Source organism: Rhineura floridana, chromosome 6 (genome assembly GCF_030035675.1).
Source record: "Rhineura floridana isolate rRhiFlo1 chromosome 6, rRhiFlo1.hap2, whole genome shotgun sequence".
Classification (NCBI taxonomy): Eukaryota; Metazoa; Chordata; class Lepidosauria; order Squamata; family Rhineuridae; genus Rhineura; species Rhineura floridana.
The window spans coordinates 108,650,890-108,676,561 of record NC_084485.1 but is presented as its reverse complement, the minus strand read 5'-3'; the positions used below and the strand labels follow the sequence as shown (position 1 = coordinate 108,676,561).

General features: G+C 43.1%; 1 protein-coding gene across 11 annotated transcripts in view; it reads left to right on the top strand.

The window, feature by feature from the left end:
• The window catches only part of SLC44A5 (solute carrier family 44 member 5), a 258,713-nt gene that overhangs the window by 173,884 nt on the left and 59,157 nt on the right, over nucleotides 1-25,672 (top strand). For 10 of the 11 annotated variants that reach the window (XM_061633449.1, XM_061633447.1, XM_061633439.1 and 7 more), the window contains one exon: nucleotides 13,686-13,770. In XM_061633449.1, coding sequence (XP_061489433.1) covers nucleotides 13,686-13,770 — 85 coding nt within the window. Of the gene's footprint in view, nucleotides 1-10,570; nucleotides 10,670-13,685; nucleotides 13,771-25,672 lie in introns of those variants that run through there. The other variant, XM_061633450.1, reaches the window with a different exon arrangement.

Genomic DNA, 25,672 nt, shown 5'->3' with positions numbered 1-25,672 from the left:
ATCTGAATGCCCTAGTAAAGAAAGACATCTCAGCACTTACTGCCTCTCTCTATAAGCAATCTGCAGAGATAAATACTAATTTGAGTTGTGGTGATTCTCCCTTTTAGACAATGACTGATATAGAAATACATAAAAGCAAACCTTTGTTGCTCCTGGTGAAGATTCATTGGACATAGTCTATGCCACAGTACATTTTCATTTCTAAGCATTGGTCTAAGCCTTTGCCTCCTTTTGGTTTTTCACCTTTCCCTTTGGTAATGCCACCTCAATTATACACATTTGAATTGCTTCCACCACCACCCCATTCACTTGGATAAGTCATAAAATGTTTCCCACCTACAAAATGGAAGCAAATCAATCAATGGTGATCACTCTTGTCTTCCAAAATAAAGTCTTTAACAGTGGGTCCGTAAGTGAGTGTGGAGGTCAATCCTAGATCCACACAACCTTCCACATTGAGGACATAGGTTTCCACATGGAAGATGGTTGCGATGAAGATTTGTTTGACGTGCCTTCCGCTTAGCTCGTTTGTCCCTTTTGCTCTGTATTCGTGCTTCTTCAAAGTCCACAGCACCTTTGATAATAGCCAACCTCCATTTGGGACACTCGTGGGCCAACACTTCCCAGTTCTTTATGCTCATGTTACATTTTTAAAGGTTATTTTAAAGAACATCTTTAAACCTCTTTTGCTGTCCACCAATATTCCATTTTCCATCCTTAAGTTGGGAGTAGAGTAGCTGCTTTGGAAGATGGTGATCAGGCATCCGAACAACATGGCCAGTCCAGCAAAGTTAAAGGTGGAGGATCATTGTTTCAATGCTGGTGGTATTTGCTCCTTCCAATAAGCTAACATTAGTCCACCTATCTTCCCAGGTAATTTGCAGAATTTTCTGGAGGCAGCATTGGTGGTATCTTTCAAGGAGTTGGGAGTGGCGTTTATAGATGGTCCATGTTTTGCAGGCATACAGTAAGGTCGGTAGTACAATGGCTTTGTAAATAAGCATTTTGATCTCCCTGCAAATATCCCAATCCTCGAACACTGTATGCTTCATTCAGGAGAATGCGGTACTTGCAGAGCTCAGACAATGTTGCATTTCAACGTCGATGTCAGCTTTTACAGAGAGATAGCTGCCAATACAAGAAAAGTTATCAACATTCCCCAAGAGGGAGAGAATTGTCTCCCTAAGGATAAACACCCGGAGCAAGGGACAGAGGACGCTCCGAAGCAGGGGGGTTAGTATTAGATGGCTTCCATGGAGCGATAGCTGCTACCGGCCAAGGAAGTTGTGGCTGGGTTGGGACAATAACTCCCCCCATGTAGGTGAACTGTGTAGAAGGTATGTGTGTGCCAGGTGTACCAGATGACAAATCCTGACCCCCTTGTACCTGTGCACTGCTTGACTCACCTGAAATGGCTGATGGGGAAACAAGCACCGCCGAGTCTTGCAAGGCTGGTGGAAGCAGAGCACCCGAGGTAGAAGGCACTGGAGCCATCAAGGATGCCAATGGAGCGAGCACAGAGGGGGGGCGTCAACCACTGCTGCCATACCAACTGCTTGGATGGTAACTGGTGCAACAGGAGCAGCCGAATCAACATGATGGCAGCTGGTAGCCTCCTCCAAAGTGCTGACCCTAGCAAGCAAAGAGTGCATAAGGTTAGCCCTAGATGCCAGCCTAGATGACTTTTTAAGTAGTGTAGGAATATTAGGGCCAGAGCCTGGATCACTTGGCACTGAATGTTGGTGCTCTAGGGCCTAGATCCTGGCATAAGCACCCACATGGAGCCTATATCCAACTCTTCATCCGATGATTGATGTTCTGCAGGAGGGCGCTTCGTAGACCACTTGTCCACCTGTACCCCTTGCTTCTGTTTGGCCTTCTTAGGGGGCATGATCAATAAACTAAAGTACAGAAGGGCTGGTGACATCACCCAACAAGGATGGCGCCTTAGGTCTGCTCTCCGCTACTCCCGGGACTAATTCTTAAGCTTTTAAACCACCCAAGCCTTCAACCGAACTTCACAAAGAGGTGTTTTGCCTTTCTGATGATTGAGAGCATACAGTGTGCTAAAAATTTGGAACCTCAAGCAAACCCTCACCAAGATCTAGCAGGAGGCCTAAAACGCCGGAGAGAAGACGGTATAAATGCTGCCATGTCTCCAAAGGCCCCTAGGAGCAGTAAGGTAGACGTTGATCTCATGTCTGATATTCTGGAAAAATTTAGAGAAGATTTGTTTTCTGAATGGGAGAAAACTATATGTCCTCTACAGCAAGAAGTAAAAGAATTAGCAACTGAAGTAAAAGAAACTACACAAGTAACAGCAGAGGTGAAGGAGCAGGGAATGAAGCACAAGGCGGCCATTAAAGCCCTTTCACTTGAGCACAATAATATAAAGAAGCAGATTGCTGATCTGTAGGATTGCTCCCGCTGCCAGAATTTGAGAGTGAGAAGGGCCATTGAACAAGCGGGAGAAACAAAAGAATCTTTACTAAAGGACTTGGTAATGTGGCTGAACGATCAATTTCCTGAGGTGAAACTGACAGAAGATGTTGAAAGAGCTCACAGAGCTTTATACTTGAAGCCAAAAGGGGGAACGCCCTAGAGATATTTATTTATTTATTTTATTTTATTTATATACCGCCCTAAGCCCGAAGGCTCTCTGGGCGGTGTACATAAAAGGTAAAAGCAGGCACAATATATATCCTAATACGATTCAACAACTACGCCCTGAAGGAAACGATTTCTCAGAAGATTAGTGCCCTGGAATCTTTAGAGTGGAAAGGCTCCCCTGTCTTTGTCTTTCAAGATCTGAGCCAAGATACACTTCAAAGAATGAGAGATTTCAAACCATACACAGATTTGTTCTGCAAAGCAGGTCTGCAGTACAAGTGGGGGTTTCCCTTCAAACTACTTCTAAAAGCAGATGGAACCACACACATTATCAACTCAACCAAAGAAGTAAAGAAGCTAGTGACTCTTATGGGTCTAAAACCAAAGATCAATATGGAAGCCATTTCTTAACTCTCAAGCGAGGAAGAAGACAGCTTAAAATGACGGGAAATGAGAAAAGGCGACAAAAGTGGACGGTGCTTTAACTCAAAATCATAACTTATTTTGCTAATGGCTTTAAGTCTTTACACTCTGCTTAAAATGGTTCATAAGGAAAATCAGTAGCTCCTAATTATAAAAACAATGTATAAACATAGCATCAGAAATAATACTTATTACACTAGGCTTGTTGGCAATGTACCCGCTTGGGTTGGTTATAAGGGGGGGAATTAAAAATTATAACTTTCACAACTAATTTTTAAGATGAAACTGCACTGTCCCGGGGGGGGGCACTTAACTAGTTCACCTCCACAGTTTCATACCGAAGTGAAGGGATTTTGTCTCTTTAATTCTGGACTCCTCTCTGAGGACTCCAGCAATATAAAACAGGGGAATTATGTTTTCATGTTTACTGGGGTGTTGGGGGGGTGGGAAAGGTTTGTTATGGAGGAGGGTACTTATGTTTTTATTGAGAGAAAATTAAATATGAAAATGGTAATGCTTAAAGGGAGTATACATTTGCTGTCTTTCTCCTTAAATATTAATGCCTGATTTATCAATGATGTCCTGGAACGTTAATGGACTGAGGTCAGTGGTCAAAAGGAAAAGAGTTGCTAAGTTTCTATACAAGAACAATGCAGATTATGTCTCCAGGAGACTCATGGGAAAAAAAGGATCCAAAACTTGGTTCTCTTCCCCAGGTTCCTCCAAAGCCAGAGGAGTGGCATTATGGTTAGCTAATAGATTGGTTGTGTAGACAAATAATAATAAAATAATAAAAATTTATTTTTGAGTCGCCTATCTGGCCGAATTAACGGCCACTCTAGGCGACGTACAGAATAAGATAAAATACAACATATAAAATACAACATAGGTCATAAACCTCAGACTATAATTAATCAAAAACATCCACAACTGTATCACAATAAAACTAGTCCAGCCCAGGAATCTTGTATGCCTGCCTGAATAGCCAGGTTTTTAAGGCTCGGCGAAAACTTGGCAGTGAGGGAGCATGGCGAAGGTCATAGGGCAGGGAATTCCAAAGGGTAGGGGCCACAATCGAAAATGCCCTCTCTCTGGTCCGCACCAGCCTAGCTGTTTTAACTGGTGGGACCGAGAAAAGGTCTTGTGAGGCTGATCTCGTCAGGCGGCATATTTGGTGATGCTGGAGGCGCTCCTTCAGATAAACTGGGCCAAAACCATTTAGGGCTTTAAAGGTAAGTACCAACACCTTGAATTGGGCCCGGTAGACAACTGGTAACCAGTGTAGATCTTCTAACACCGGAGTGATGTGATCCCAGCGACAGCAGTTCTTAATCAAACGTGCCGCTGCATTCTGTACCAGCTGTAATTTCCAGACCGTTTTCAAGGGTAACCCAACGTAGAGCGCATTACAGTAGTCTAAGTGAGAGGAGACCAGGGCATGTACCACCCGTGGGAGGAGATGGACAGGAAGGTAGGGTCGCAGTGCTCACAGACTCCCAAACCCGATATGTATTAGTCAAGGGTACAGTTGATGGCGTAAAATATACACTGGGCTCTGTCTGTGCCCCAAACATTGCACAGTTAACCTTCTTGTCAGATTTTTTTGCCCAACTAGAATTATTCCAAGAAGGTAAACTAATATTAGGAGGAAACTTAAACCTAGAACTAGATCCGCTCCTAGACAGGAAGTCTGAGTGTTCTAATATTTTACCACACACAAGACAGATTCAGGACTATCTGCCCTGTTGAACTCACACAATCTGGTAGATTATTAGAGATTTTTGCACCCCCTAGATAAAGATTTCAGTTTCTATTCATACCGCCATCATGCATACACGAGGATAGATTACAGCCTACTTACAGATGACCTTCTCTCTGCCCTCAAATCAGCTACAACTGACTCAATAATTATTTCGGACCATGCCCCAGTCTCTATCAAACTAAGTTTTACCCTACAGCAACACAGACCTTATTCATGGCACTTGCCCCTAAACCTTCTTCAGAATGCTTTGGCTTCTGATAAAATTAATCAAGACATTAAAGAATTTCTTCAAAATAACAATGAATCTCACAGCCCAGCAGTTATTTGGGAAACACTTAAAGTGGTAATTCGAGGCACAATGATAAGTGAGCAGAGCAAAATACATAAAGAGAATTGGCAAGATTTGCATTACTTAGTCAAATAAAAGATTTGGAACACCATCATAAACTAACTGGAGACCCAACCATCTTCACTGAATTAACCAGGAAAAAATCAGAATTGAGATCCTTGGAGGTGGCTAAAATCTCAGCAGCATTGCAATTTGTAAATCAATCCTTTTATGAATTTGGGGACAAAAATTCAAAACTGTTGGCAAATATATTGAGAAAGAAACAAACCAGGAATAAATTAATAGCATTAAAATCACTAGACAACAAAAAAATCTTTAACATGGAGGAAATTCTGGATACATTTTGTAGTTACTACTCAACATTATATAAATCTGATAATCCAGACGCCCAGTCAGTAAATGAGTATCTTGTAAATGGTACTCATCAGTTGAACCAGGAACATGTAGACAAGGAAATATCAGTTCTGGAAATCTCAAACGCTATTAACAAACTTAAACCAAATAAAACACCAGGTCTAGATGGTTATAGTGGTGCTTTCTATAAAAAAAAATACAAAGATTTATTAATCCCTCTCTTACAGAAACGCTTTACAGATATTCAAAGAGGCGGCCAAATCCCGAATTCTTGGAAAGCCACACGTATTGTTCTGCCCAAACCAGGCAAAGATGAGGAATCAGTCGAGTCTTACAGACCGATATCCCTTATAAATATAGATGCTAAACTGTTCACTGATATTCTCGCAGATCGTTTAGTCAATTTAGCCCCAAATTATATTTGCCCTGACCAAGCTGGATTCATTCGCTTCCGCTCATTAACTGACCAGGTCCGCAGGATACTGAACCAATCTTCCACACTAACCTTAGGAAAAGTCAAATAGCCTTGGTGTCATTAGATGCCACCAAGGCCTTCAACAAAGTGGAGTGGAACTTCTTATTTACTGTACTAGAACACATGAAGTTTGGCCCTATTTTCCTTCAGGTTTTGAGATTGCTAAATAAGGGCACTTCTGCTTGCATCAGGGTAAATGGTAGGGACTCCAAACACTTTTACATACACAAAGGTACAAAACAAGCTTGTCCTCTTTCGCCTATTTTATTTGCCTTTGCACCTGAACCTCTTGCGAATGCAATAAGACACAACCCTCTAATAAAAGGGGTTACAGTAAATGGTCAGACCCATTTGCTCAATCTTTTTGCCAGTGACATAGCTCTGATGTTGTCTAACCCAGAGGAAGCAATTCCAGCATTAATGAAAGAAATCCAGACCTACGGGAAAGTGGCAGATTTTGGGATTAATTTTCAAAAATCAGAACTTTTGTGCTTTAATATGCCTCCAGAATTGACCCAAAAATTACAAGAAATCTCCAAACTGAAGATACGCTCCAAGTCATTCAAATATCTTGGAGTGGTGATCCTGAAAAACCTATCCAAATCAATGCAATTAAATTTTACTCCCATAATTAAGGAAATAATATGTATGCTAAAAGAATAGTCCCAATTCTCCTTATCATGGCTGGGCCAGATTGCGGCAATAAAAATGTCTATTTTACCTAAATTAAACTTTTTATTTCAGTCCATTCCAATACTGATTCCTACAGACAAACTAACAAATTGGCAACGAATTATTAACAAATTTATTCACCATGGTAAAAAGGCCAGATTAATCAAAAATACTCTTTATAGGTCCCCCAAGAAAAGTGGTCTGGGTAAACCTAACCTGCAACTTTATCATGATGCATCTCACCTAAAAAGCACAATGCCTCTACTGCAGGAATTTATAAACAAATCTTGGATTAGCATGGAAAGAGTGGGTACAGTAGGGCCCCACTCAGGTTACATTCTGGACCCCCGCTGTAAAGCGGAAACCAATGTAAAGCGGAACTCATTGAATAGAATGGCGCGCAATGCCTGAAAACCGCTGTAAAAGCAGAACAAGCGGCATATGAATGGGGCTTGCGTCTAATTGAGACCGCTGTATTAATGGATCGCTGTAAAGCGAAGTGCCGTAAAGCAGGACCCTACTATACTTCTTTACAAGAATCCAGAGGTCTCCCATTTGTGATTCATATGAAGAAAAAAATAGATGCTATAACTAACCCATTTTTGAAAAATAATTTTAACAATTTGGAAAAACTGGCACTCAAAATTACACACACACCCGATTTTGCCTTTGACCCCTATTCTCAATTATCCCATGTTTTATGAAAGGAATACATTTCAGCAGTTCGAAGATTGGGAAAAGGCAGATCTTTACTGCATTAGAGACTTTTACGTAGGTAGCCATCCCCAAACGCCTGACCAACTAAAATCTCAGCTCAAGGAAATTAAAACATCCTGGTTTCAACTTCACCAAATTCACAATTTCATCACAATGCCAATTATCACCCAGCAAGTGACAAGACCCCTAATCCCCTTTGAATCTTTCCTTGCTCAACCTTGGGGAAATGGCAAGGGGGCGTTATCAAAAATGTATGGCATATTACTAGAGACAACAGTAGGTTCCCCTATAAACCATAAAGTCCCTTGGGACAAAGACCTTAGTCAAAACATCAGTGAATCTGACTGGAATGGTATTTGGACTAGAACCCCTTTCAAATCTGTTTCTTCTAGGATCTGTGAAAATGCGCTGAAGCTGATTTTCAGATGGTACCTCACTCCCCATACCCTGCATAGAATCAATAACAAGCTCTCCCCTTGTGTTGGAGAGGGTGTGGGGAGCGAGGTACATTTTATCATATGTGGTCTTGCGTGCTGATTGTTCTCTTTTGGGAGGAAGTATTTAATGAAATCAACAAGATTACCAATCAATCCCTTCATTTAGACCCATCTCTGGCTCTGTTACTTATCGCTGATGAAGCCAACAATAAAATCATACACAAAACCTTGACAAACTTTCTTTTTATAGCAGCATGACTGGTGATAGCTGCTTCCTGGAAAACACTTGACCCACATATGATTCATAAATGGTATCAGGAAATATGGAAATTAGCACCTATGGAAAAACTAACACATAGTTCAAAAGCAATGAGGCAACAGATGCAGACAAGTTCTACGAACAATGGTATAGTTTTATTGGTTTTGTTAAAGTGATGGGGCTTGCAAGCCTCCAGCCTCACATGGTCAGATTTGGTGGCCCACATTGGGATAATTATCTGGAAAAAAATACAGGACAATAACCATTTAATACATGCTTATTTCCCTAGAGCATTATAGGTACAATAACTCCTATTGTCAACTACACTATTTTCTCTCATTGTTGTATAAGTTATACTTGTTTTGTATTCTGTTCTATCCAAAACCAATAAAAACGTTATTAAAAAAAAATAAACTAAAGTACACCTGCAAGAAATGAAGAAACAGGGAACAAATTGAACTGCCCTACACCTGCAATCACCAGGTGCCTGCAACAATGGCTGAAGAGAACACCAAACAATAACACCAAGCCTCAAATCCGTTAACAAAATGCTGGGGAAAGACCAATGTAACCAATGTAATGTAACTCTGATTTAAAAGGAAAAAGAGGGGAGTGAAGATCCAATACCAAGATCCAAGACCAAGGCTGTTACTAATGTAATGCAACTCTGCTGTAACCTTGTGAGGAAAAGGAGGAGGGGGTGATGATCCAATAAACCTCCTGCATGCTAGGCGTATAAAGAGGAGGGGGGGTGCAGATCAACAAAAATCAAAATATAGGAAGCCATACAGGCAGGTAGGCCTGTAAGGCCGCAACACCGCTACCCATCAAAGCTGGGTTACTGCCTGACAGGCCCAAGTTAGGGGCCATAAGGGAGCGCTGGTGCCAATAATTCCCCCAAGGCCATGTGTGTGTTAACCAAAGAGGCATGCTAGCACCTCGTAACTCCCCACAGCAACGAGGGGGGGATAACTGGGAGGGCACACTAGCACCAAACCATTCACTCCCAAGGCCATGTGGGGTTAACTGGAGAGGCGATCTGTCTATCTCTCTCTCTCTCTCTCTCTCTCTCTCTCTCTCTATCTATCTATCTATGTATTATTTATTTATTTCATTATTTATTTATTTCATTATTTATTTATTTATTTATTTAGTTGCATTTCTAAACCGCCCTATAGCTAGCAGCTCCCAGGGCGGTGTACAACATGATAAAACCACAATATTTAAAATACAGCAAGTGTGTATTGCGCAGACAATATAAACATTATATAAACAAAGTGAAAGAAAACTAAAAAAAATAAGATTAAAAGCTTAAATACTTTAAAATGCCTGGGTGTAGAGGTGGGTTTTTACCTGGCGCCGAAAAGATGACAGAGAAGGCGCCAGGTGTATCTCATCTGGGAGGGCATTCCATAATTCGGGGGCCACCACCGAAAAGGCGCTAGATCTTGTTACTGTTCTCCGGGCCTCTGTATGGGTTGGGACCCGGAGAAGGGCCTTAGACGTCGAGCGGAGTGAACGGGTAGGAACATAGCGGGAGAGGCGTTCCATCAGATATTGTGGTCCAGTGCCGTTAAGGGCTTTATAGGTAAGGACCAACACTTTGAATCTGGCCCGGAAACATATTGGAAGCCAGTGCAGTTGGGCCAGAATAGGTGTTATGTGGTCGAATTTCTTCGTCCCAGTAAGAACTCTGGCCGCAGCATTCTGCACTAGCTGAAGTTTCCGAATCATTTTCAAAGGTAACCCTGCGTAGAGAGCATTGCAGTAATCCAATCTAGAGGTTACCAGAGCGTGAATAACTGAGGCTAGGTTCTCCCTGTCCAGATAGGGTCGTAGTTGGGCTACCAGCCGAAGCTGGTAGAACGCATTTCATGCCACCGAGGCTACCTGGGCCTCAAGTGACAGAAGCGGATCTAATAAGATCCCCAAACTACGGACCTGTTCCTTTAGGGGGAGTGTAACCCCATCTAGGACAGGTCTGACATCAACCATCTGAGCAGAGGGCCCCCCAACTAGCAGCATCTCAGTCTTGTCAGGATTGAGCTTCAGTTTGTTTGCTCTCATCCAGTCCATTATCGCGGCCAGGCAGCGGTTCAGTACAGCAACAGCCTCACCTGAAGAAGATGAAAAGGAGAAATAGAGCTGCGTATCATCAGCATATTGCTGGAAACGCACTCCATAACTCCTGATGACCTCACCCAGCGGCTTCATATAGATATTAAAAAGCATGGGGGACAGAACTGAGCCCTGCGGGACCCCATACTGGAGCACCCAGGGACTCGAGTAGTGTTACCCAAGCATCACCTTCTGGAGACGATTCTCAAGATAGGAGCACAGCCACCGCCAAGCAGTGCCTCCAACTCCTAACTCCGCGAGTCGCCCCAGAAGGATACCATGGTCGATGGTATCAAAAGCCGCCGAGAGATCAAGGAGAACCAACAAAGTTACACTCCCTCTGTCTTTCTCCCGACAGAGGTCATCATACAGGGCGACTAAGGCTGTTTCTGTACCAAACCCCGGCCGAAAGCCGGATTGAAATGGATCCAGATAATCAGTTTCATCCAAGAGGGAACCAGTAATACAGAGAAGTATCCTAAATATCCAAAAGGTATGTGGTATCAAAAAGTCTATTGATTTACAAGTAGTACTACACAGTTTTTGAGCATGTGTATTATTGTTGTTGATATGATGATGATGATGACAATGACGACGACGATGTACCTTGCAACTATTAGGAGTTTTTCTTGTGCATGAAGACCTCATTGCTGAATTGAAACTGTCATTAAAATTACAATTATATGTACAAAACCCCAAGAAATACAGCTATCCCATATGAACTTTCATATTTTATGATAGAAAATAGAGTGGCAGACCTTTCAGAATTCATCTTCAAAGTTAATTTTGCACAAGCCTAAAAATACAAGTCTAGAAGCTCAAATATATAATCGTACTGGGTATCAAAATTAATGAATTAGAAACTGACCATGTTTACACGTAATGGTAAACCATAGTTTAGTGGTACGAACCTGACCAAAAGCTCAGGCTTGCATACTTCCCTTCTCCCATGCAACCAAGACAAGAACTTTCTTTCCCTTTCACAGAATCCAGGGTTGTTGACCAGAGATCTAGTTCAAAACAAATTCTGGTCAGTTTCATAACCAATAGTTTGAAGTTAGCTTGTTTTGCAGGTGTCTAGAGGCTGTTTTAAACCACCATTTTTGTTTTGAAAGATTATCTGAAGAGGAACCTTAATGCTAGTGAAGTTGGGGGAGTGCATGATACTGAGGCTTCACTCAAGCTCGTTTCAGCTCATGCACATGGCACTAAATCGTGGTTTAGATATTACATATGAAACATGGCTCTTATTTTCTTACAACATAGTACAACCATCTGCAATATACCATTTTTCATGCTGCTACTTTCTGATGAATCAACTGCAGAGATTCCACCTAATAAATTTGGGTTGCAATCCTATACCCACTTAGCTGGGAATAAGCCCCATTAAACTCATTAGTTCTTACAACTGAGTATAGGATGTATAGGATTGCACTGTTAATGAAAGATGTCAACCACTCCATTCTCTTTAAATTTACGAATGCATGATGGTAGCATATAACCAGATTTATTTTTCCATAAATTGCTGGAAGTAAGATGAATGAAATACTCTTTAATATTAACAAAAGATAAAATAAACCAAAAGTGAATCCCAAAAACAATTTTGGCTATTGAGAGTCAGCAAAGGTGTACCAGCTTATGCAGTGTCCCCCCACCCCTGCCACCTCCAGACCTTAGGTGCCAATGTTCAGCTGCCATTGACAGCTTTATGCAGGGCTTTGTCTCTTCATGCCCTATCACTCTAATGTCAGAGTCCTGCTGTGCCAGAGACCTTGGAGAAGATTTAGTTTTGAGTGTCTCTAAATTTAACACTATAAAAATGAAGAGAAATGCAAGGATGTAGCAATTATAGAACAGCAAGTTCAAAGTGATTTGCATAAATTGGGGTTGAAAGTACATCTTAAGTGCTTCATGCAATTCAGTGTACAGAAAGAATCTCAGGCATGTGAGTGAAGGCACACTTCGGTTTGTTTAGCTTTGTTCACTACCATTGTATGGCTTTATTCCAACAAAGCCTTTATAATGCTTCCGTGTCCTCATTTTAATAACCATTATTTTCTAAGTGCAATTACCTCATAGATGTGTCCTGATTTTCGGGGGGGGGGCAGGGGAGAGAAATGTTTTATTTTCTATCTATTCAGCCACACTTTTTTCATTTAAAAAAATCTACTGTTTAAGGAAAATCAGGAGGCTTCAGTAGCTACTGAGAGAGGTTAAGATGGTGTATGACTGAAAGTGTATTTTAATGACTTGGGACTGCCTTCAAGTCGATTCCGAGTTATGGTGACCCTATGAATAGGGTTTTCATGGTAAGCAGTATTCAGAGGGAGTTTACCATTGCCTTCCTCTGAGGCTGAGAGGCAGTGACTGGCCCAAGGTCACCCAGTGAGCTTCATGGCTGTGTGGGGATTCGAACCCTGGTCTCCCAGGTCGTAGTCCAGCACCTTAACCACTGCACCACATGGGCATATTAAAACAAGGATGGGGAGACTTGCCTATTAAGAATTCTCAAAAAGAAAGAAAAAAGCGTATTTTATCTTGGAAAATCCTGTGCCATTCTAAGCCTGTCTTTGCCAGTCATCCACAGTCCACAGCCAGTTAGCCACTTTCCCACCCCCTTCCCTTTCTGGAACACTTACATTCCGGTAAGAGAGTACCAAGGGGAAGGCTGCTTCTCAGGCCTTTATTATGCCCAAAAGCCTTACCAAAAGGAAGTTCCCATTGCAAAGCTCTGGAAATTGTAGTTGCCTGTGCTTCCAAGGGCAGCTTTACAATGGGCTCTCTCTATCATCACAGCTTTTGTTTTCCAATCATTTCTGTGTCCATAGCTGCCGCAAAGAAACGACCTGCTTCTCCAATGTGAGAATCATTTCAAATGTATGAAAGGAGAACTCCGATATCCTTAGCATGGTTTGTTCTTTACTAGACTGCTGCTTGCCATTACAAGAGAAACTTTGCATGGCTGTCTGCTACAACAGGTGTCTTAAAATGTCCTATGAATACATACATAGGCACATACATGCATACATAGTCCATATTTTGGACTGTGTGTGTAGGAAATGATAGTTTTCCATCTGTTGTAGAAATTCTCAAATTCTCTATTTTGATAGCCTCTGTCATTGAATGACAAAATTCTGAGAGCCTTTATATAGTTAAGTAGGTAGGTAGATATGATTCAAGACGTTTTGCAACTATGATCATACTTTGACTGGGAATAAAGACAGAGCACATATATTTACTAAGGGGATTCTGTGGAAAAACTGCCCGTCCCTGTTATGACTAGTTCTTCTCTCTATAATGTTTGGAAGCACTTACTAGGTATTATCAGGGTATTGTGTGAGTCTGTTGTCTTGTAGAGACTCTGAATGTAATAATCCTGATCCATACAATAGATGCTTCCCAACATTATGTGATAAAAGGGGGATCAGTCCTTCAGCACAAGCAGACCTGCTTTATGGGCGAAACTGAGTTATAAAATAGTTTCTGATGCTTTTTTTTTTTTTTTGCAGCTTGGGTTCATGGTGACCCCAGAAAAGTGGCTTACCCAACTGACAGCTATGGGCAATTCTGTGGTCAAAAGGACACACCTAATGAGTAAGTACTGAGATATTCCTTTGGCTTCACTTTTTACAACACATGCATTAGACAGAGAACATTAGCCTTCTGTCTCTCAGAAGTCTTAAGTGGATGGATGGGAGAGAACAGGCTGAAGCTGAACCCCAACAAGACCGAGGTGTTACTGGTGGGGAATAAGGGAAGGTTGGGAAACTTTGACCTGGTGTTTAATGGGGTGAGATTGCCCCTAAAGGACCAGGTCCGCAGCCTGGGGGTCATTTTGGACTCTCAATTGTCCATGGAGCCCCAGGTATCTGCAGTAAGTCGGGCAGCCTGGTACCAACTTCATCTGGTACAGAGGCTGCGACCCTACCTTCCTATACATCTGCTTCCACGAGTGATACATGCCCTGGTCTCCTCTCGATTAGACTACTGTAATGCGCTCTACATGGGGTTACCCTTGAAGACGGTCCGGAAATTGCAGCTGGTACAGAATGCGGTGGCATGCTTAATAAAGCAAAGCCGTCGCCGGGATCATGTCACCCCAGTGTTGATGGAGCTACACTGGTTGCCAGTTGTATACCGGGCCCAATTCAAGGTGTTGGTATTAACCTTTAAAACCCTAAACGGTTTTGGCCCAGTTTATCTGAAGGAACGCCTCCAGTATCACCAAATATGCCGCCAAACAAGATCGGCCTCACAAGACCTTCTCTCGGTCCCACCAGTGAAAACAGCTAGGCTGGTGCGGACCAGAGAGAGGGCCTTCTCGGTCGTGGCCCCCACCCTCTGGAACTTGCTTCCTTTTGACCTTCGACATGCCTCCTCCCTGATGGCTTTTCGTCGAGCCTTAAAGACCTTGTTATTCAGGCAGGCCTACGGGATTTCTGGGGTGGGTTAGGCTATTATGTTGTATTACTAACGGGTGGTTTAGATGTATTGTTGTTTAATATGGTGACTGTTGTATGAATATGTTTTAAATTGTATTTTATATTGTGTAAGTCGCCCAGAGTGTCTGTTAAGTCAGACAGATGGGCGACTAACAAATAAAATTTTTATTTTTTATTTTTTTTATTAAAGGAAGGCTGAAGAAGGACCCTGCCTTCCTTCAGTAGTTTCTCTCTGTTGACTCCAATTAAGATTTATAAAAAGCTGAGTGATCAAAGCAAAGCCATTGTGCAGTCCAAAGGCTGTTCATAATTCAGTAAAATATGATTACATAATGAATCCAAGTGATTAGAATGCCACACTTTATGAAATGCATTGGATTTGATTCGCTGGCTAAATTTCTCAGAGTTGGAATATTTAATTGAGATATCCCTGAGAAATCATTCATGTCATTCCTTGAAGAAAAATAATTCCTATGTACTGCAGGCTGGATCTTATTTCTATAAACTAGAGACCCGCTAATCGGTGAATACCACATGCCAGCAGCAGAAAATAGTGAAGGAGAATTCTACCACTTGCTGCTACTAACTTAAAATATACTTTTTTCCCTACTGGAAATTCCTGTAAGCCCTGGTCTGGACTCTGGGCCTAGAGCCTTTCATTGTTTCTCCCTGTAGCTCATCCACCATAATGTTCTTACATAACAGTATTTTGAAGATTCATAAAGAATCTGGGCTTGGTGGGCCATCAGTCTAATCATCTGCTCTAAAACAGCATATACTGTAGCTAAAAAATGGAAATGGACTGCCTTCAAGTCGATCCTGACTTATGGCGACCCTACAAATTGCGTTTTCATGGCAAGCGATATTCAGAGGTGGTTTACCATTGCCTTCCTCTGAGGCTGAGAGGCATTGACTGGCCCAGGGTCACCCAGTGAGCTTCATGGCTGTGTGGGATTCGAACCCTGGTCTCCCAGGTTGTAGTCCAAAACACTAACCACTACATACTGGCTCTACTATAGCTAAAGCACTGTATATATGTTTTTGAATACCCAGAAATCCTTTGCTGAACAATATTCCAGATATTGGCTGTCATGTGTAATCTAAATTTATCTTGTCATTTTGACCCATTCTTTCCTTTGCTACCCAACTGCCTGTCATACCTCCTCACTGGAGTTTGTTTGTTTATTTATGTATTTATTGCATTTATATCCTACCTTTTCTCCAAGGAGCTCAAGGTGGCATACATGGTTCTCCCCCTCCTCATTTAAACCCCACAACAATCCTGTGAGATAGGTTAGGCTGAGAGACAGTGACTGGCCCAAGGTCACCCAATGAGCTTTATGAGTGGGGATTCAAACCCTAGTCTCCCAAGGCCTACTCCAACGATCTAACCACTACACCACACTGACCATCTGTTATTATCTACAATAGTTTTATACTACCTTTAAAACCCTTCTCAATATGGTTTTTACAACATAAAACCATAAAATATATAATTCAATTAACTAACACAGCAATACTAAAATAACATTCCAAACCAACCAGCATAACTAAGACATCTACATTTTTTTAAAAGGGGGGCCAATAACATGTTTTGCCCCATGGTTATACATTTTATGGGTTGAATTTAGCTTCATGCCTCTCTTCCTAAAGCATTTTCAGTTTGTTAACCTTCTCCTTGAGTACTAGTGTTCTCTGTAAAGTATTAGCAGTGCTGAATAGATTCTTTAGTCTTGAGGGATGGACAGCTGATGGACAATGTACATCTTGCCAGATGATTTTTATGCCTTCCCCACACAAACACACAGAGGTGTAGCCAGTGTGGTACCCTCCAGATGTTGCTGGTCTCCAGTTTCCACCATCCCTGATGATTGGCACACTGGCTGGGGCTGATGTGAGCTGTAGTCCGGCAACATCTGGAGGGCACCAAGTTGTTTACTCCTGCTGTAGCATGTTTCTGTTCTCAATCATATGGAAGCACATTGACAGAGTTAATTTTTAACTATGTTGCTTGGTGTAAACTGCCTTGGTTTTTTCTTTGGAAAAAAGGTGATAGATAAGCTTTAAATAAAATGTAATAAAATAACAGGTGATGCAAAAGGGGCAGTGGGAATAGCCGTATTAAATACTGGACAATAATTGTTCATGTCTGCTTTTGACCTGGAAAGTTCTGCACCCTGTGATGAGTTTGTGTGGAGAAAGGTGCCTTTCCTGAGTGGAACAATATCCCGGGTTGACATCTTCACACGCCCCACTTCGAATGGGGTACTGGCAAGCCTGGAAGTAGTATTAAGACCATCTCTGGAGACTGCTCTCCATTTGTGTCTCCTCTCTAACCCAAAATGCACAAATTGGTCATTCCTAATCTAGACTCATTGACCCCTCCTCACATTAATTTATGGGTACTTTCATGCTGCTTTTACAAGGTTCTGTAAGAATAACAATACCTTTATGTATGCTAATTGCTTTGAACAAAGCAGTATATACATGCTGATTTATTATTAATAATATTTTTCTACACAAACACTTTTTGGAATACCTTATTTGGGGACTTTTCACTAGACCCCACTCGGTGGGAGGCTGGTTCAGCCAGCAGAGCTGAGCAGAGGAGGGACACCTCAGCTCAATCTAGATGACCCACAACCTGGCATAAGGGGTTTGGCTTGCTCTGTGAGTATATTAAGAGCCAAATTAGACATGTTTTTGAGCAACCGTGATTTTGAGGCTGATTTGCATGTGTTAATCCTTTTCAATAAATCAGCATTTAAAATCATGATTATAACTAGCCACACATGGCTTTGAACAACTAGCTGGGAGGCAATTTTTAAAGAAGTTTCAGGTAAATCTGACACAGTGACCCATGGCTAATATAGATTAGAAATTTTATAGTTTTTCAAACTCAAAAGCTGGCACTAATTAATGTACTGAGGAAAATTAAATTTGCAGATGGATGCTAATCTTTCTGTTATTGCTCTTTAGAGTGCCTGGGAATACAGCAATAAAATGCAAATAAATGTTCCTGTAGTTGAAACAAATATTACACTAAGTAAATATTTTAGAAGATTTAATACTTTGGCATTCATAGGTTGGGGGCGAGGGGAATTGAACTACAATAATGTGTTATTTATTATTTTATTTACTTATTAAATTTATATCCCACCCTTCCTCCCAGAAGGAGCCCTAAGAATTAATTCTGTCTTGTCTTATTACTAGCATCCCTCTAGATGACCCATCGGCACCTTAATCCATCTATTTGTTAATCTCCATGTAAGCCCTAAATTTGTTTTGCATTCAGAAGGCTGCCATTCCAGCATGAAATACAGCATGTCTGTAAAGTAACCATGTTGCCTTTTTTTTTACCCTCCTGAGTATTTTGTGTCTTCCTTGTATTACTGTCGGCAACAAGCAAAACCTTCAGCTGCAAAATAAGCTACTGGCTAATTGTATGAATTTCAGTTTCCAAGTTGTACTAATGTAGAATCCTCTCATTGTCTGTATCTTGGCTAACCAAGCGTCCTTGTTACCTAATCATGGTATGTGTCTTCTGTGACTTGTTTGAGTTTTCCACAAATTTGGTTTAGAGTCATTGATAGAGGTTGGAAAAAGCAGATAGTCAGCAATGTGTTCATAGAATCACATGCTATGAATCTTTCTCACATATTTGCTGGTTTGTGTGGATGAATGTTAAAACTGGCCCTTTATCTCCAACCTTTCAGAAGATCACTGCTGCTACTAATGGGATACTGTTTTATGTTCTGCTAGTTCCTGGGCAAGATTGTCATAAATGAATGGGTTAATTCTTTTCCCACCCATTCCTACTTTTGCAAACCCATTCATGTGTCAACTCTAGCTTTACATGCAATCCAATCTTTTGACAGAAGATTCCTGGGACTTTATCTAATCCACAGATTCCCTATACAAACAAATTCTTGATTGATTTTTAGTGCCACCTTCTGATTAACATAAAAACCACGTTTGTACATTGTAGCATGTGTTTGTAGTAACTGTATGTACCAGATAATTCATTACATAGTAGAAGTATACAATAAGTGGCAAAGACTTACACTGCGAGATCTGGGATAAGACTGTTGTTGTTATGTGCCTTCAAGTCGACTACGACGTATGGCAACCCTATGAATTACTGACCTCCAAGAGCATCTGTCATGAACCACCCTGTTGCCATTTATTTATTTTTAACATCTTTTAATATTTATTTTTAACATCTACTCTAACATCGTGGGCTTTTATGGGTGTATGTGGGCGGATGAATGTTTTTTGGTGTCGCCCACTTCTCCTCTGCCCTTGGTAAACTTGGAGCAGTGACTGTAGACGAAAGCGGCTGGATTTGGACCGGGAGACCTAGAAATTGAAGCCGGGGATGAACGAGGCCTTTTACCTTCTTGCCGGTGTCGTGCTGCCTTGTGCTGCGGCCTATGCCTTTTGCTGCCGTTGTTGCGGCTGTGCTCTCTGCCGCGGCCTGCTTGCCTGCTGTCGCCTGCTGACGTCGCCTCTGCTACGGCTTATGTGGGTCCTGCAGCTGTCACCTGCTGACGTCGTTTCTGCTGATTCTGTCGCTGCTGTGTGCTGTGGTCTTGTGTTTGTCCCCTTCGTCGTCGTTGCTGCTGTGCTCTTCGTTCCGCCGCTGCTGGACTCTCCTTTCTTCCTTGTTGTGGCTCGGGCCGCTTTTACTGCTCGTCGGGGCCGTGGCTGGTCGTTGCTGGGCGGCTTGTTTTCACTCTGCCGCTGCTGCGGCCTGCGGCATTTTTTGCCGCGGTTTGAGCTTCCATCGCCGCCGCTGCGGCTGTGCCTTCGGCTGCTGCTATTGCTGTGTTTGTCTTCTGTTGTGCTTTGTTGCCGCTATGGCTTCTTTTCCTGTTGCAGCTGTTGCAGCCTGGTTTTTCCGTCCCTGCCGCTGCAGTTTATGCTTCTACTGGTGGCCCATGCCTCCTTGCCACCACTATCATCTGGATTTCTGAGGGTGGCGTTGTCGTGGGAAGAAGAAAGATTCTGGAGCCGGCGTTTGCGTGCACAGAGTACGGGACTATGTCTGATGTGTTGGTTTGAATTGGAGGAGTGAGTGTGTATATGAGTGTGTGTTATGAGTGAGTGTGTATGTCTGCATTTATAAGTTGTTTGCACATATAAGTGGGTAGTCTGTGATTTAAACTATTTTATTTTTACTGCAGTCTTAAAGGAGTGGCTGGCAGTCTCCGGGCTGTACGGGGTGGGTCTTGCTTTTATTATTGTTTTAGGATAGGCCTGTCCATTAGGCTGCAGGGATAGGGGCATGTGTAAACCAAGGGGGGATGGAACAGAGAAGGATGGGGGCCAAGTTATATCAAGATTGGGCGGCAGGCGCTGGACTGATGCTAAGGGCAAACCACGTCAATTCAGTAGAACAGGGGATAGATGTGTAATACCCATCCCCTGTTCTGGGTCTGCCCAAAACCAGAAGTTAACTGGGGGACGCAGGATTCCTACCGACCTTCGACTGCTGCTATGTAATGCAAGGTCTGTGACACAAAAAACATCTGTCATCCATGATATGATACTGGATGAGTGCACAGACCTGGTATGTATTACGGAGACCTGGCTGGACGAGGCCTCAGCTCCCATTCTTGAGGCCATGTTTATTTATTTATTTATTTTATTAAGCTTGTATACCGCAGCAACTGAGGGTAGGAAGGCGGGGAGGGGGAGTGGCAGTCATCTATTGGGAGTCCTTGATGTTCACCAGGCCTCCGCTCCCAAGGACCAAGTTTGTTGATTGCATGTACTGGAGGTTGGGCCCGAAGGGCAGCTTGGGGATCCTGCTTGTGTACCGCGCGCCCCGCTGCACAGCAGACTCCCTGACCGAGGTGCTGGAGGTGGTCTCGGATGTGCGAACGTTGACCCCAGAACTATTAGTACTGGGGGATTTTAACGTACACACTGAGACCACTCTCATTGGAGCCCCTCGGGATTTCCTGGAAACCATGGCTTCCTGGGAACTGCACCTTAGTAACACTGAGCCCACCCATGTAGCCGGTCATGCTCTCGACCTTGTATTTGTCCTGGGAGTGGTGGGGAGTGTTCTGAAGTTGGGGGCCATTTCTTTTATCCCTGTGTCATGGTCACATCACTATCTGGTGAATTTTGACTTCTCGATGCCACACAGCCTCCGCAGGGGTAAAGGACCTATTAGAATGGTCCGCCCCAGGTGCCTGATGGATCCGGATGGATTCCTGACTGCGCTTGGGGACTTGGAACCTGCTGAAGGTCGTCCGGTTGAAACCCTGGTGACGGAGTGGAACGAGGGAATCACCAGGGCATTAGACCGGGTGGCTCCGAAACGTCCTCTCCCCCTGAACAGAACTCAGACAGCACTGTGGTACACACCTCGGTTGCGAAGTCTGAGACAGGAGGTGAGACGACTAGAACGCCGGTGGCGGAAATCCCACTCTGAATATGTTCGGACACAGGTTAGAGTAGCAATAGCTGCCTACCAGGTGGCAATAAAGGCAACAAAGAAGGATTTCTTTGCTGCCTCTATTGCATCCGCAGAGTGCTGTCCCAGGAAGCTGTTCCAAGTGGTCCGAAGCCTGGTCTAAGGCTTCCTGTGACAAATTGGCAAGGCACTTTGCCGATAAAGTCGAACACCTGAAGAACTCGATTCCGTATGCTGTGGATGCAGTAGAGGATCCAGAGTTGACCAGTTGCAATCCAGTTTAGTGGGATCGGTTCCGGCCTCTTCCTTCTGAGGATGTGGACAAGGTACTTTCAACGGTGAAGCCTACCACCTGTCTGACTGATCCTTGCCCATCATGGTTCATTATGAACTGCAAGGAGAAATTGGGCGAAGGGATCAGGGCGGTGGTAAATACATCCTTGAAGGAGGGTGTAATGCCACCGGCCCTCAAGGAGGCAATTATAAAACCCATCCTAAAAAAGTCCTCCTTGGATCCCCAAGTTTTGAACAACTTTCACCCCATTTCAAACTTGCCATTTTTGGGCAAAATCATTGAGCGAGTGGTGGCTAACCAGTTGTCAGCACACTTGGATGAAACGGATTACTTGGATCCATACCAATCGGGTTTCAGGACTGGTCACGGAACTGAAACAGCCTTGGTCACTCTGGTGGATGATATGACGAGGGCATTAGACGGGAGAATTCACCTTTCTTGTCCTCCTGGATCTCTCAGCGGCTTTTGATACCGTCGACCACGGTATCCTGTTAGATCGCCTGGAGGGATTGGGAATAGGAGGCACTGTTTTACAGTGGTTCCGTTATTTTCTCTCTGACAGGCATCAACAGGTAGCATTGGGGGATGAGGTTTCAGACCCTTGGCCCCTCACTTGTGGAGTGCCACAGGGTTCTATCCTCTCTCCCATGCTATTTAACATCTGTGTAAAACCGCTGGGAGCCATCATCAGGAGTTTTGGGCTGCGGTGTCACCAATATGCTGATGACACACAGCTCTATCTCTCCTTTAAATCCTCACCGGAGTTGGCTGCAGAGACCTTGTCCAAGTGCCTGGAATCCGTGAGTGGGTGGATGGGAAGGAACAGGCTGAAGCTCAATCCTGATAAGACCGAGGTGCTACTTGTGGGTGACAGGGGAAAGTTGGGTGTTGTTGACCTGAGTCTTAATGGGGTAAGACTACCCCTGAAGGATCAGGTCCGCAGCCTCGGGGTTGTTCTTGATTCCAAGCTGTCCATGGAGGCTCAGATTTCGGCAGTGAGCCGGGCAGCTTGGTATCAACTACACCTCATACGGAGGTTGCAACCCTATCTCCCTATTGATCAGCTCCCACTGGTGGTACATGCCCTGGTCACCTCTCGATTAGACTACTGCAATGCACTCTATGTGGGGTTACCCTTGAAAACGGTCCGGAAACTACAACTCGTGCAGAATGCGGCGGCGCATTTGCTTACAAACAGCCGCCGCCGTGATCACATTACGCCGGTGTTATTTCATCTACACTGGCTTCCAGTTGTTTTCCGGGCCCAATTCAAGGTGTTGGTGTTAACCTTTAAATCCCTATACGGTCTCGGCCCAGCTTACCTGAAGGAGCACCTCCAGTACCACCAATTAAGCCGCCCAACTAGATCAGCCACACAGGGCCTTCTCTCCGTCCCACCAACGAAAACAGCTAGGTTGGTGGGGACTAGAGAGAGGGCATTCTCAGTGGCGGCCCCCACTCTCTGGAACTCCCTCCCGTTCGATCTTCGCCATGCCCCTTCCCTGGATACATTTCGCCGAGCCTTAAAAACATGGCTCTTTGGACAGGCCTTTGGGATCCCCGGGGTGGGCTAATTTCTCTATATTGTTTTAAAATTGTCTATTGATGGCCCTAAACTGTTCTGTACTGCTGCTTTTTAAAATGATTCTTGTTGACTGCACTGTATTTTATTATGTATTTACATTGTACTGTTGTATTTTAATGTGTACGTCGCCTAGAGTGGCTTCGGCCAGATAGGCGACACAAAAAATTAAATTTATTATTATTATTATTATTATTATCTTGTAAGTTCAGGTCTGTGGCTTCCTTTATGGAATCAATCCATCTCTTGTTTGGCCTTCCTCTTTTTCTACTCCCTTCTGTTTTTCTCGGCATTATTGTCTTTTCTAGGGAATCATGTCTTCTCATGAAGTGTCCAAAGCAGAGCTTGGAAGATTACTTTTAAAAAGTAATAAATTACAGTTACAGTTACATGGCCCAAAAAAGTAGTAATTACAGTTACAATTACAATGGCTCTGAAAGTAACTGATTACTTTACTTTTTCTCAAAAGTAATCACTAGTTACATTTCAGTTACTTTTTTAAAAAAAATCTACAAGGTGCTGGCCTTGGCTGCTACACATCTAAGTAGCCTAAAACAACATTAAAAATAAACACACACATACAGAGGTAGTAGAATAATTCTTTTTATCCATAAGATAGCAGTGGTGGTCCCTCTGCTGATAAGGGTGGTAGGGAGAGAGGCTGAGGCCACTACTCAGATCTTTGCATGTCAAACCAAGTGAACCCCCCCCCCACTCAGCCAGCAAGCATAATCGCTCTCACTCAACCACCTCCTGGACCCTGCCCTGCCACCAACTAAGGGACACTCACCCAAGCAAACATTTTCCCCTGAGATGCAAAAAAGTTAAAATACTGTAAATGCAGCACAGTAGCCAGAGAGGGTGGTGGAGGCCCTTTTATGTGCCAAGTGCAAACACACACACAGACACGTTGTCATCTTTCACCTCCACAGTTCTTTATCTCCATTCTGCTTCTGCTTCCTCCTCCTCCTTTATCCATGTTCTTGGCCTCTGGCTCCTTTTCCCCTCCACTCCATTTTTTAAAATTGTTTTCTCCACTCCACCCCGTCTCACCCTCCACCTCCTCCCTTGTCGCCTCCTACCCACCCACAGATCATGACAATAATGAAAGTTAAAGAGGAAAGCACAAAAGCAGGACGACAGCTGAACGTCAAGAAGACTAAAATAATGACAACAAAAGATTTATGTAACTTTACAGTTGACAATGAGGACTTTGAACTTGTCAAGGATTATCAATACCTCGGCACAGCCATTAACCAAAATGGAGACAATAGTCAAGAAATTAGAAGGCTAGGACTGGGGAGGGCAGCTATGAGAGAACTAGAAAAGGTCCTCAAATGCAAAGATGTATCACTGAACACTAAAGTCAGGATCATTCGGACCATGATATTCCCGATCTCTATGTATGGATGTAAAAGGTGGACAGTGAAAAAAGTGGATAAGAGAAAAATCAACTCATTTGAAATATGGTGTTGGAGGAGAACTTTGCGGATACCATGGACTGTGAAAAAGACAAATAATTGGGTGTCAGAACAAATTAAACCAGAACTGTCACTAGAAGCTAAAATGATGAAACTGAGGTTATCATACTTTGGACACATCATGAGAATGTTGGAAGTGGGGCAAGAGCAACTCCTGTTTTGTTCTTTTGTTTGTGTTCCAGAAGGGAGATAGAGCTAGGGTCCTCCAAATGGATAGGCTTGTTTACCTTTACCTGTGATGCTCTGACTGACTTCCTTCTGTCACTAGACTGTTAAGTCTTTAGGGAAGCTTACCTGCCCCTCCTCCTTCTGCCCTTTCCACTTCCTTCCTTCTCTGTCTCTGCTCTCTCTCTCCTAGCATGGGGCTAACTCCCGCACCTGGGTGTTACGCCTCCAACTTAGCTAGTTAGTTAGAACTAGGTATGCCTTTCTATCTACTAAGTATTTCTATAAATAAACTAGCTTTTCTTATTTTACTAAGTCTCAAGTCTTGGTGATGCTGATGCAGCGTAAAAGCCTGCTTTCTTAGGTAAACGCACACACATGCTGGCACACTTGCATTTCAACATCTGCTGTTACTCTGCTGCTGCTGCTGTGTTGTTTTAAACTAAATTAAGCACACAAACACACACAGCGCAACAGAGAAGACATGATTCACTAGAAAAGACAATAATGCTGGGAGAAACAGAAGGGAGTAGAAAAAGAGGAAGGCCAAACAAGAGATGGATTGATTTCAAAGGAAGCCACAGACCTGAACTTCCAAGAATCTGAGCTGGGTGTTTCATGAAAGATGCTGTTGGAGGGCTCTGATTCATAGGGTCGCCATAAGTCGTAATCGACTTGAAGGCACTTAGCAACAATGGTTTGCAACAGGAGTAAACTTTCAGTTGTACATGGTAATACTGGAATGTAGCTCAGCCAGTGCAGATCATAATTCTTGGACGGCTCTTGTTTCTGCCTATCTGTACTTGTCATCAGAAGAAAGTTGCTTGATGTCTAGACCCACTGTTGTTGCCACCTTTATGGACTGCACTGTGGAATTTCGGCTTCATAACTACAGACGTTTCCCCACCACCACCCTGATCACAAACAAGGGCTGCTAGCTGTTTCTATAACCAGTTTTGATTCTTATATTCAAGGACATAACAGTCAAACTGTATGATGTTTCTGCATTAGATAGGCAGCCTAAATGAAAATTAACTCTGTGTGTGAGGACATGCATGCATGCATATGTACAGCCAATGTGTCATATTTGTTCTTTTTTATAGT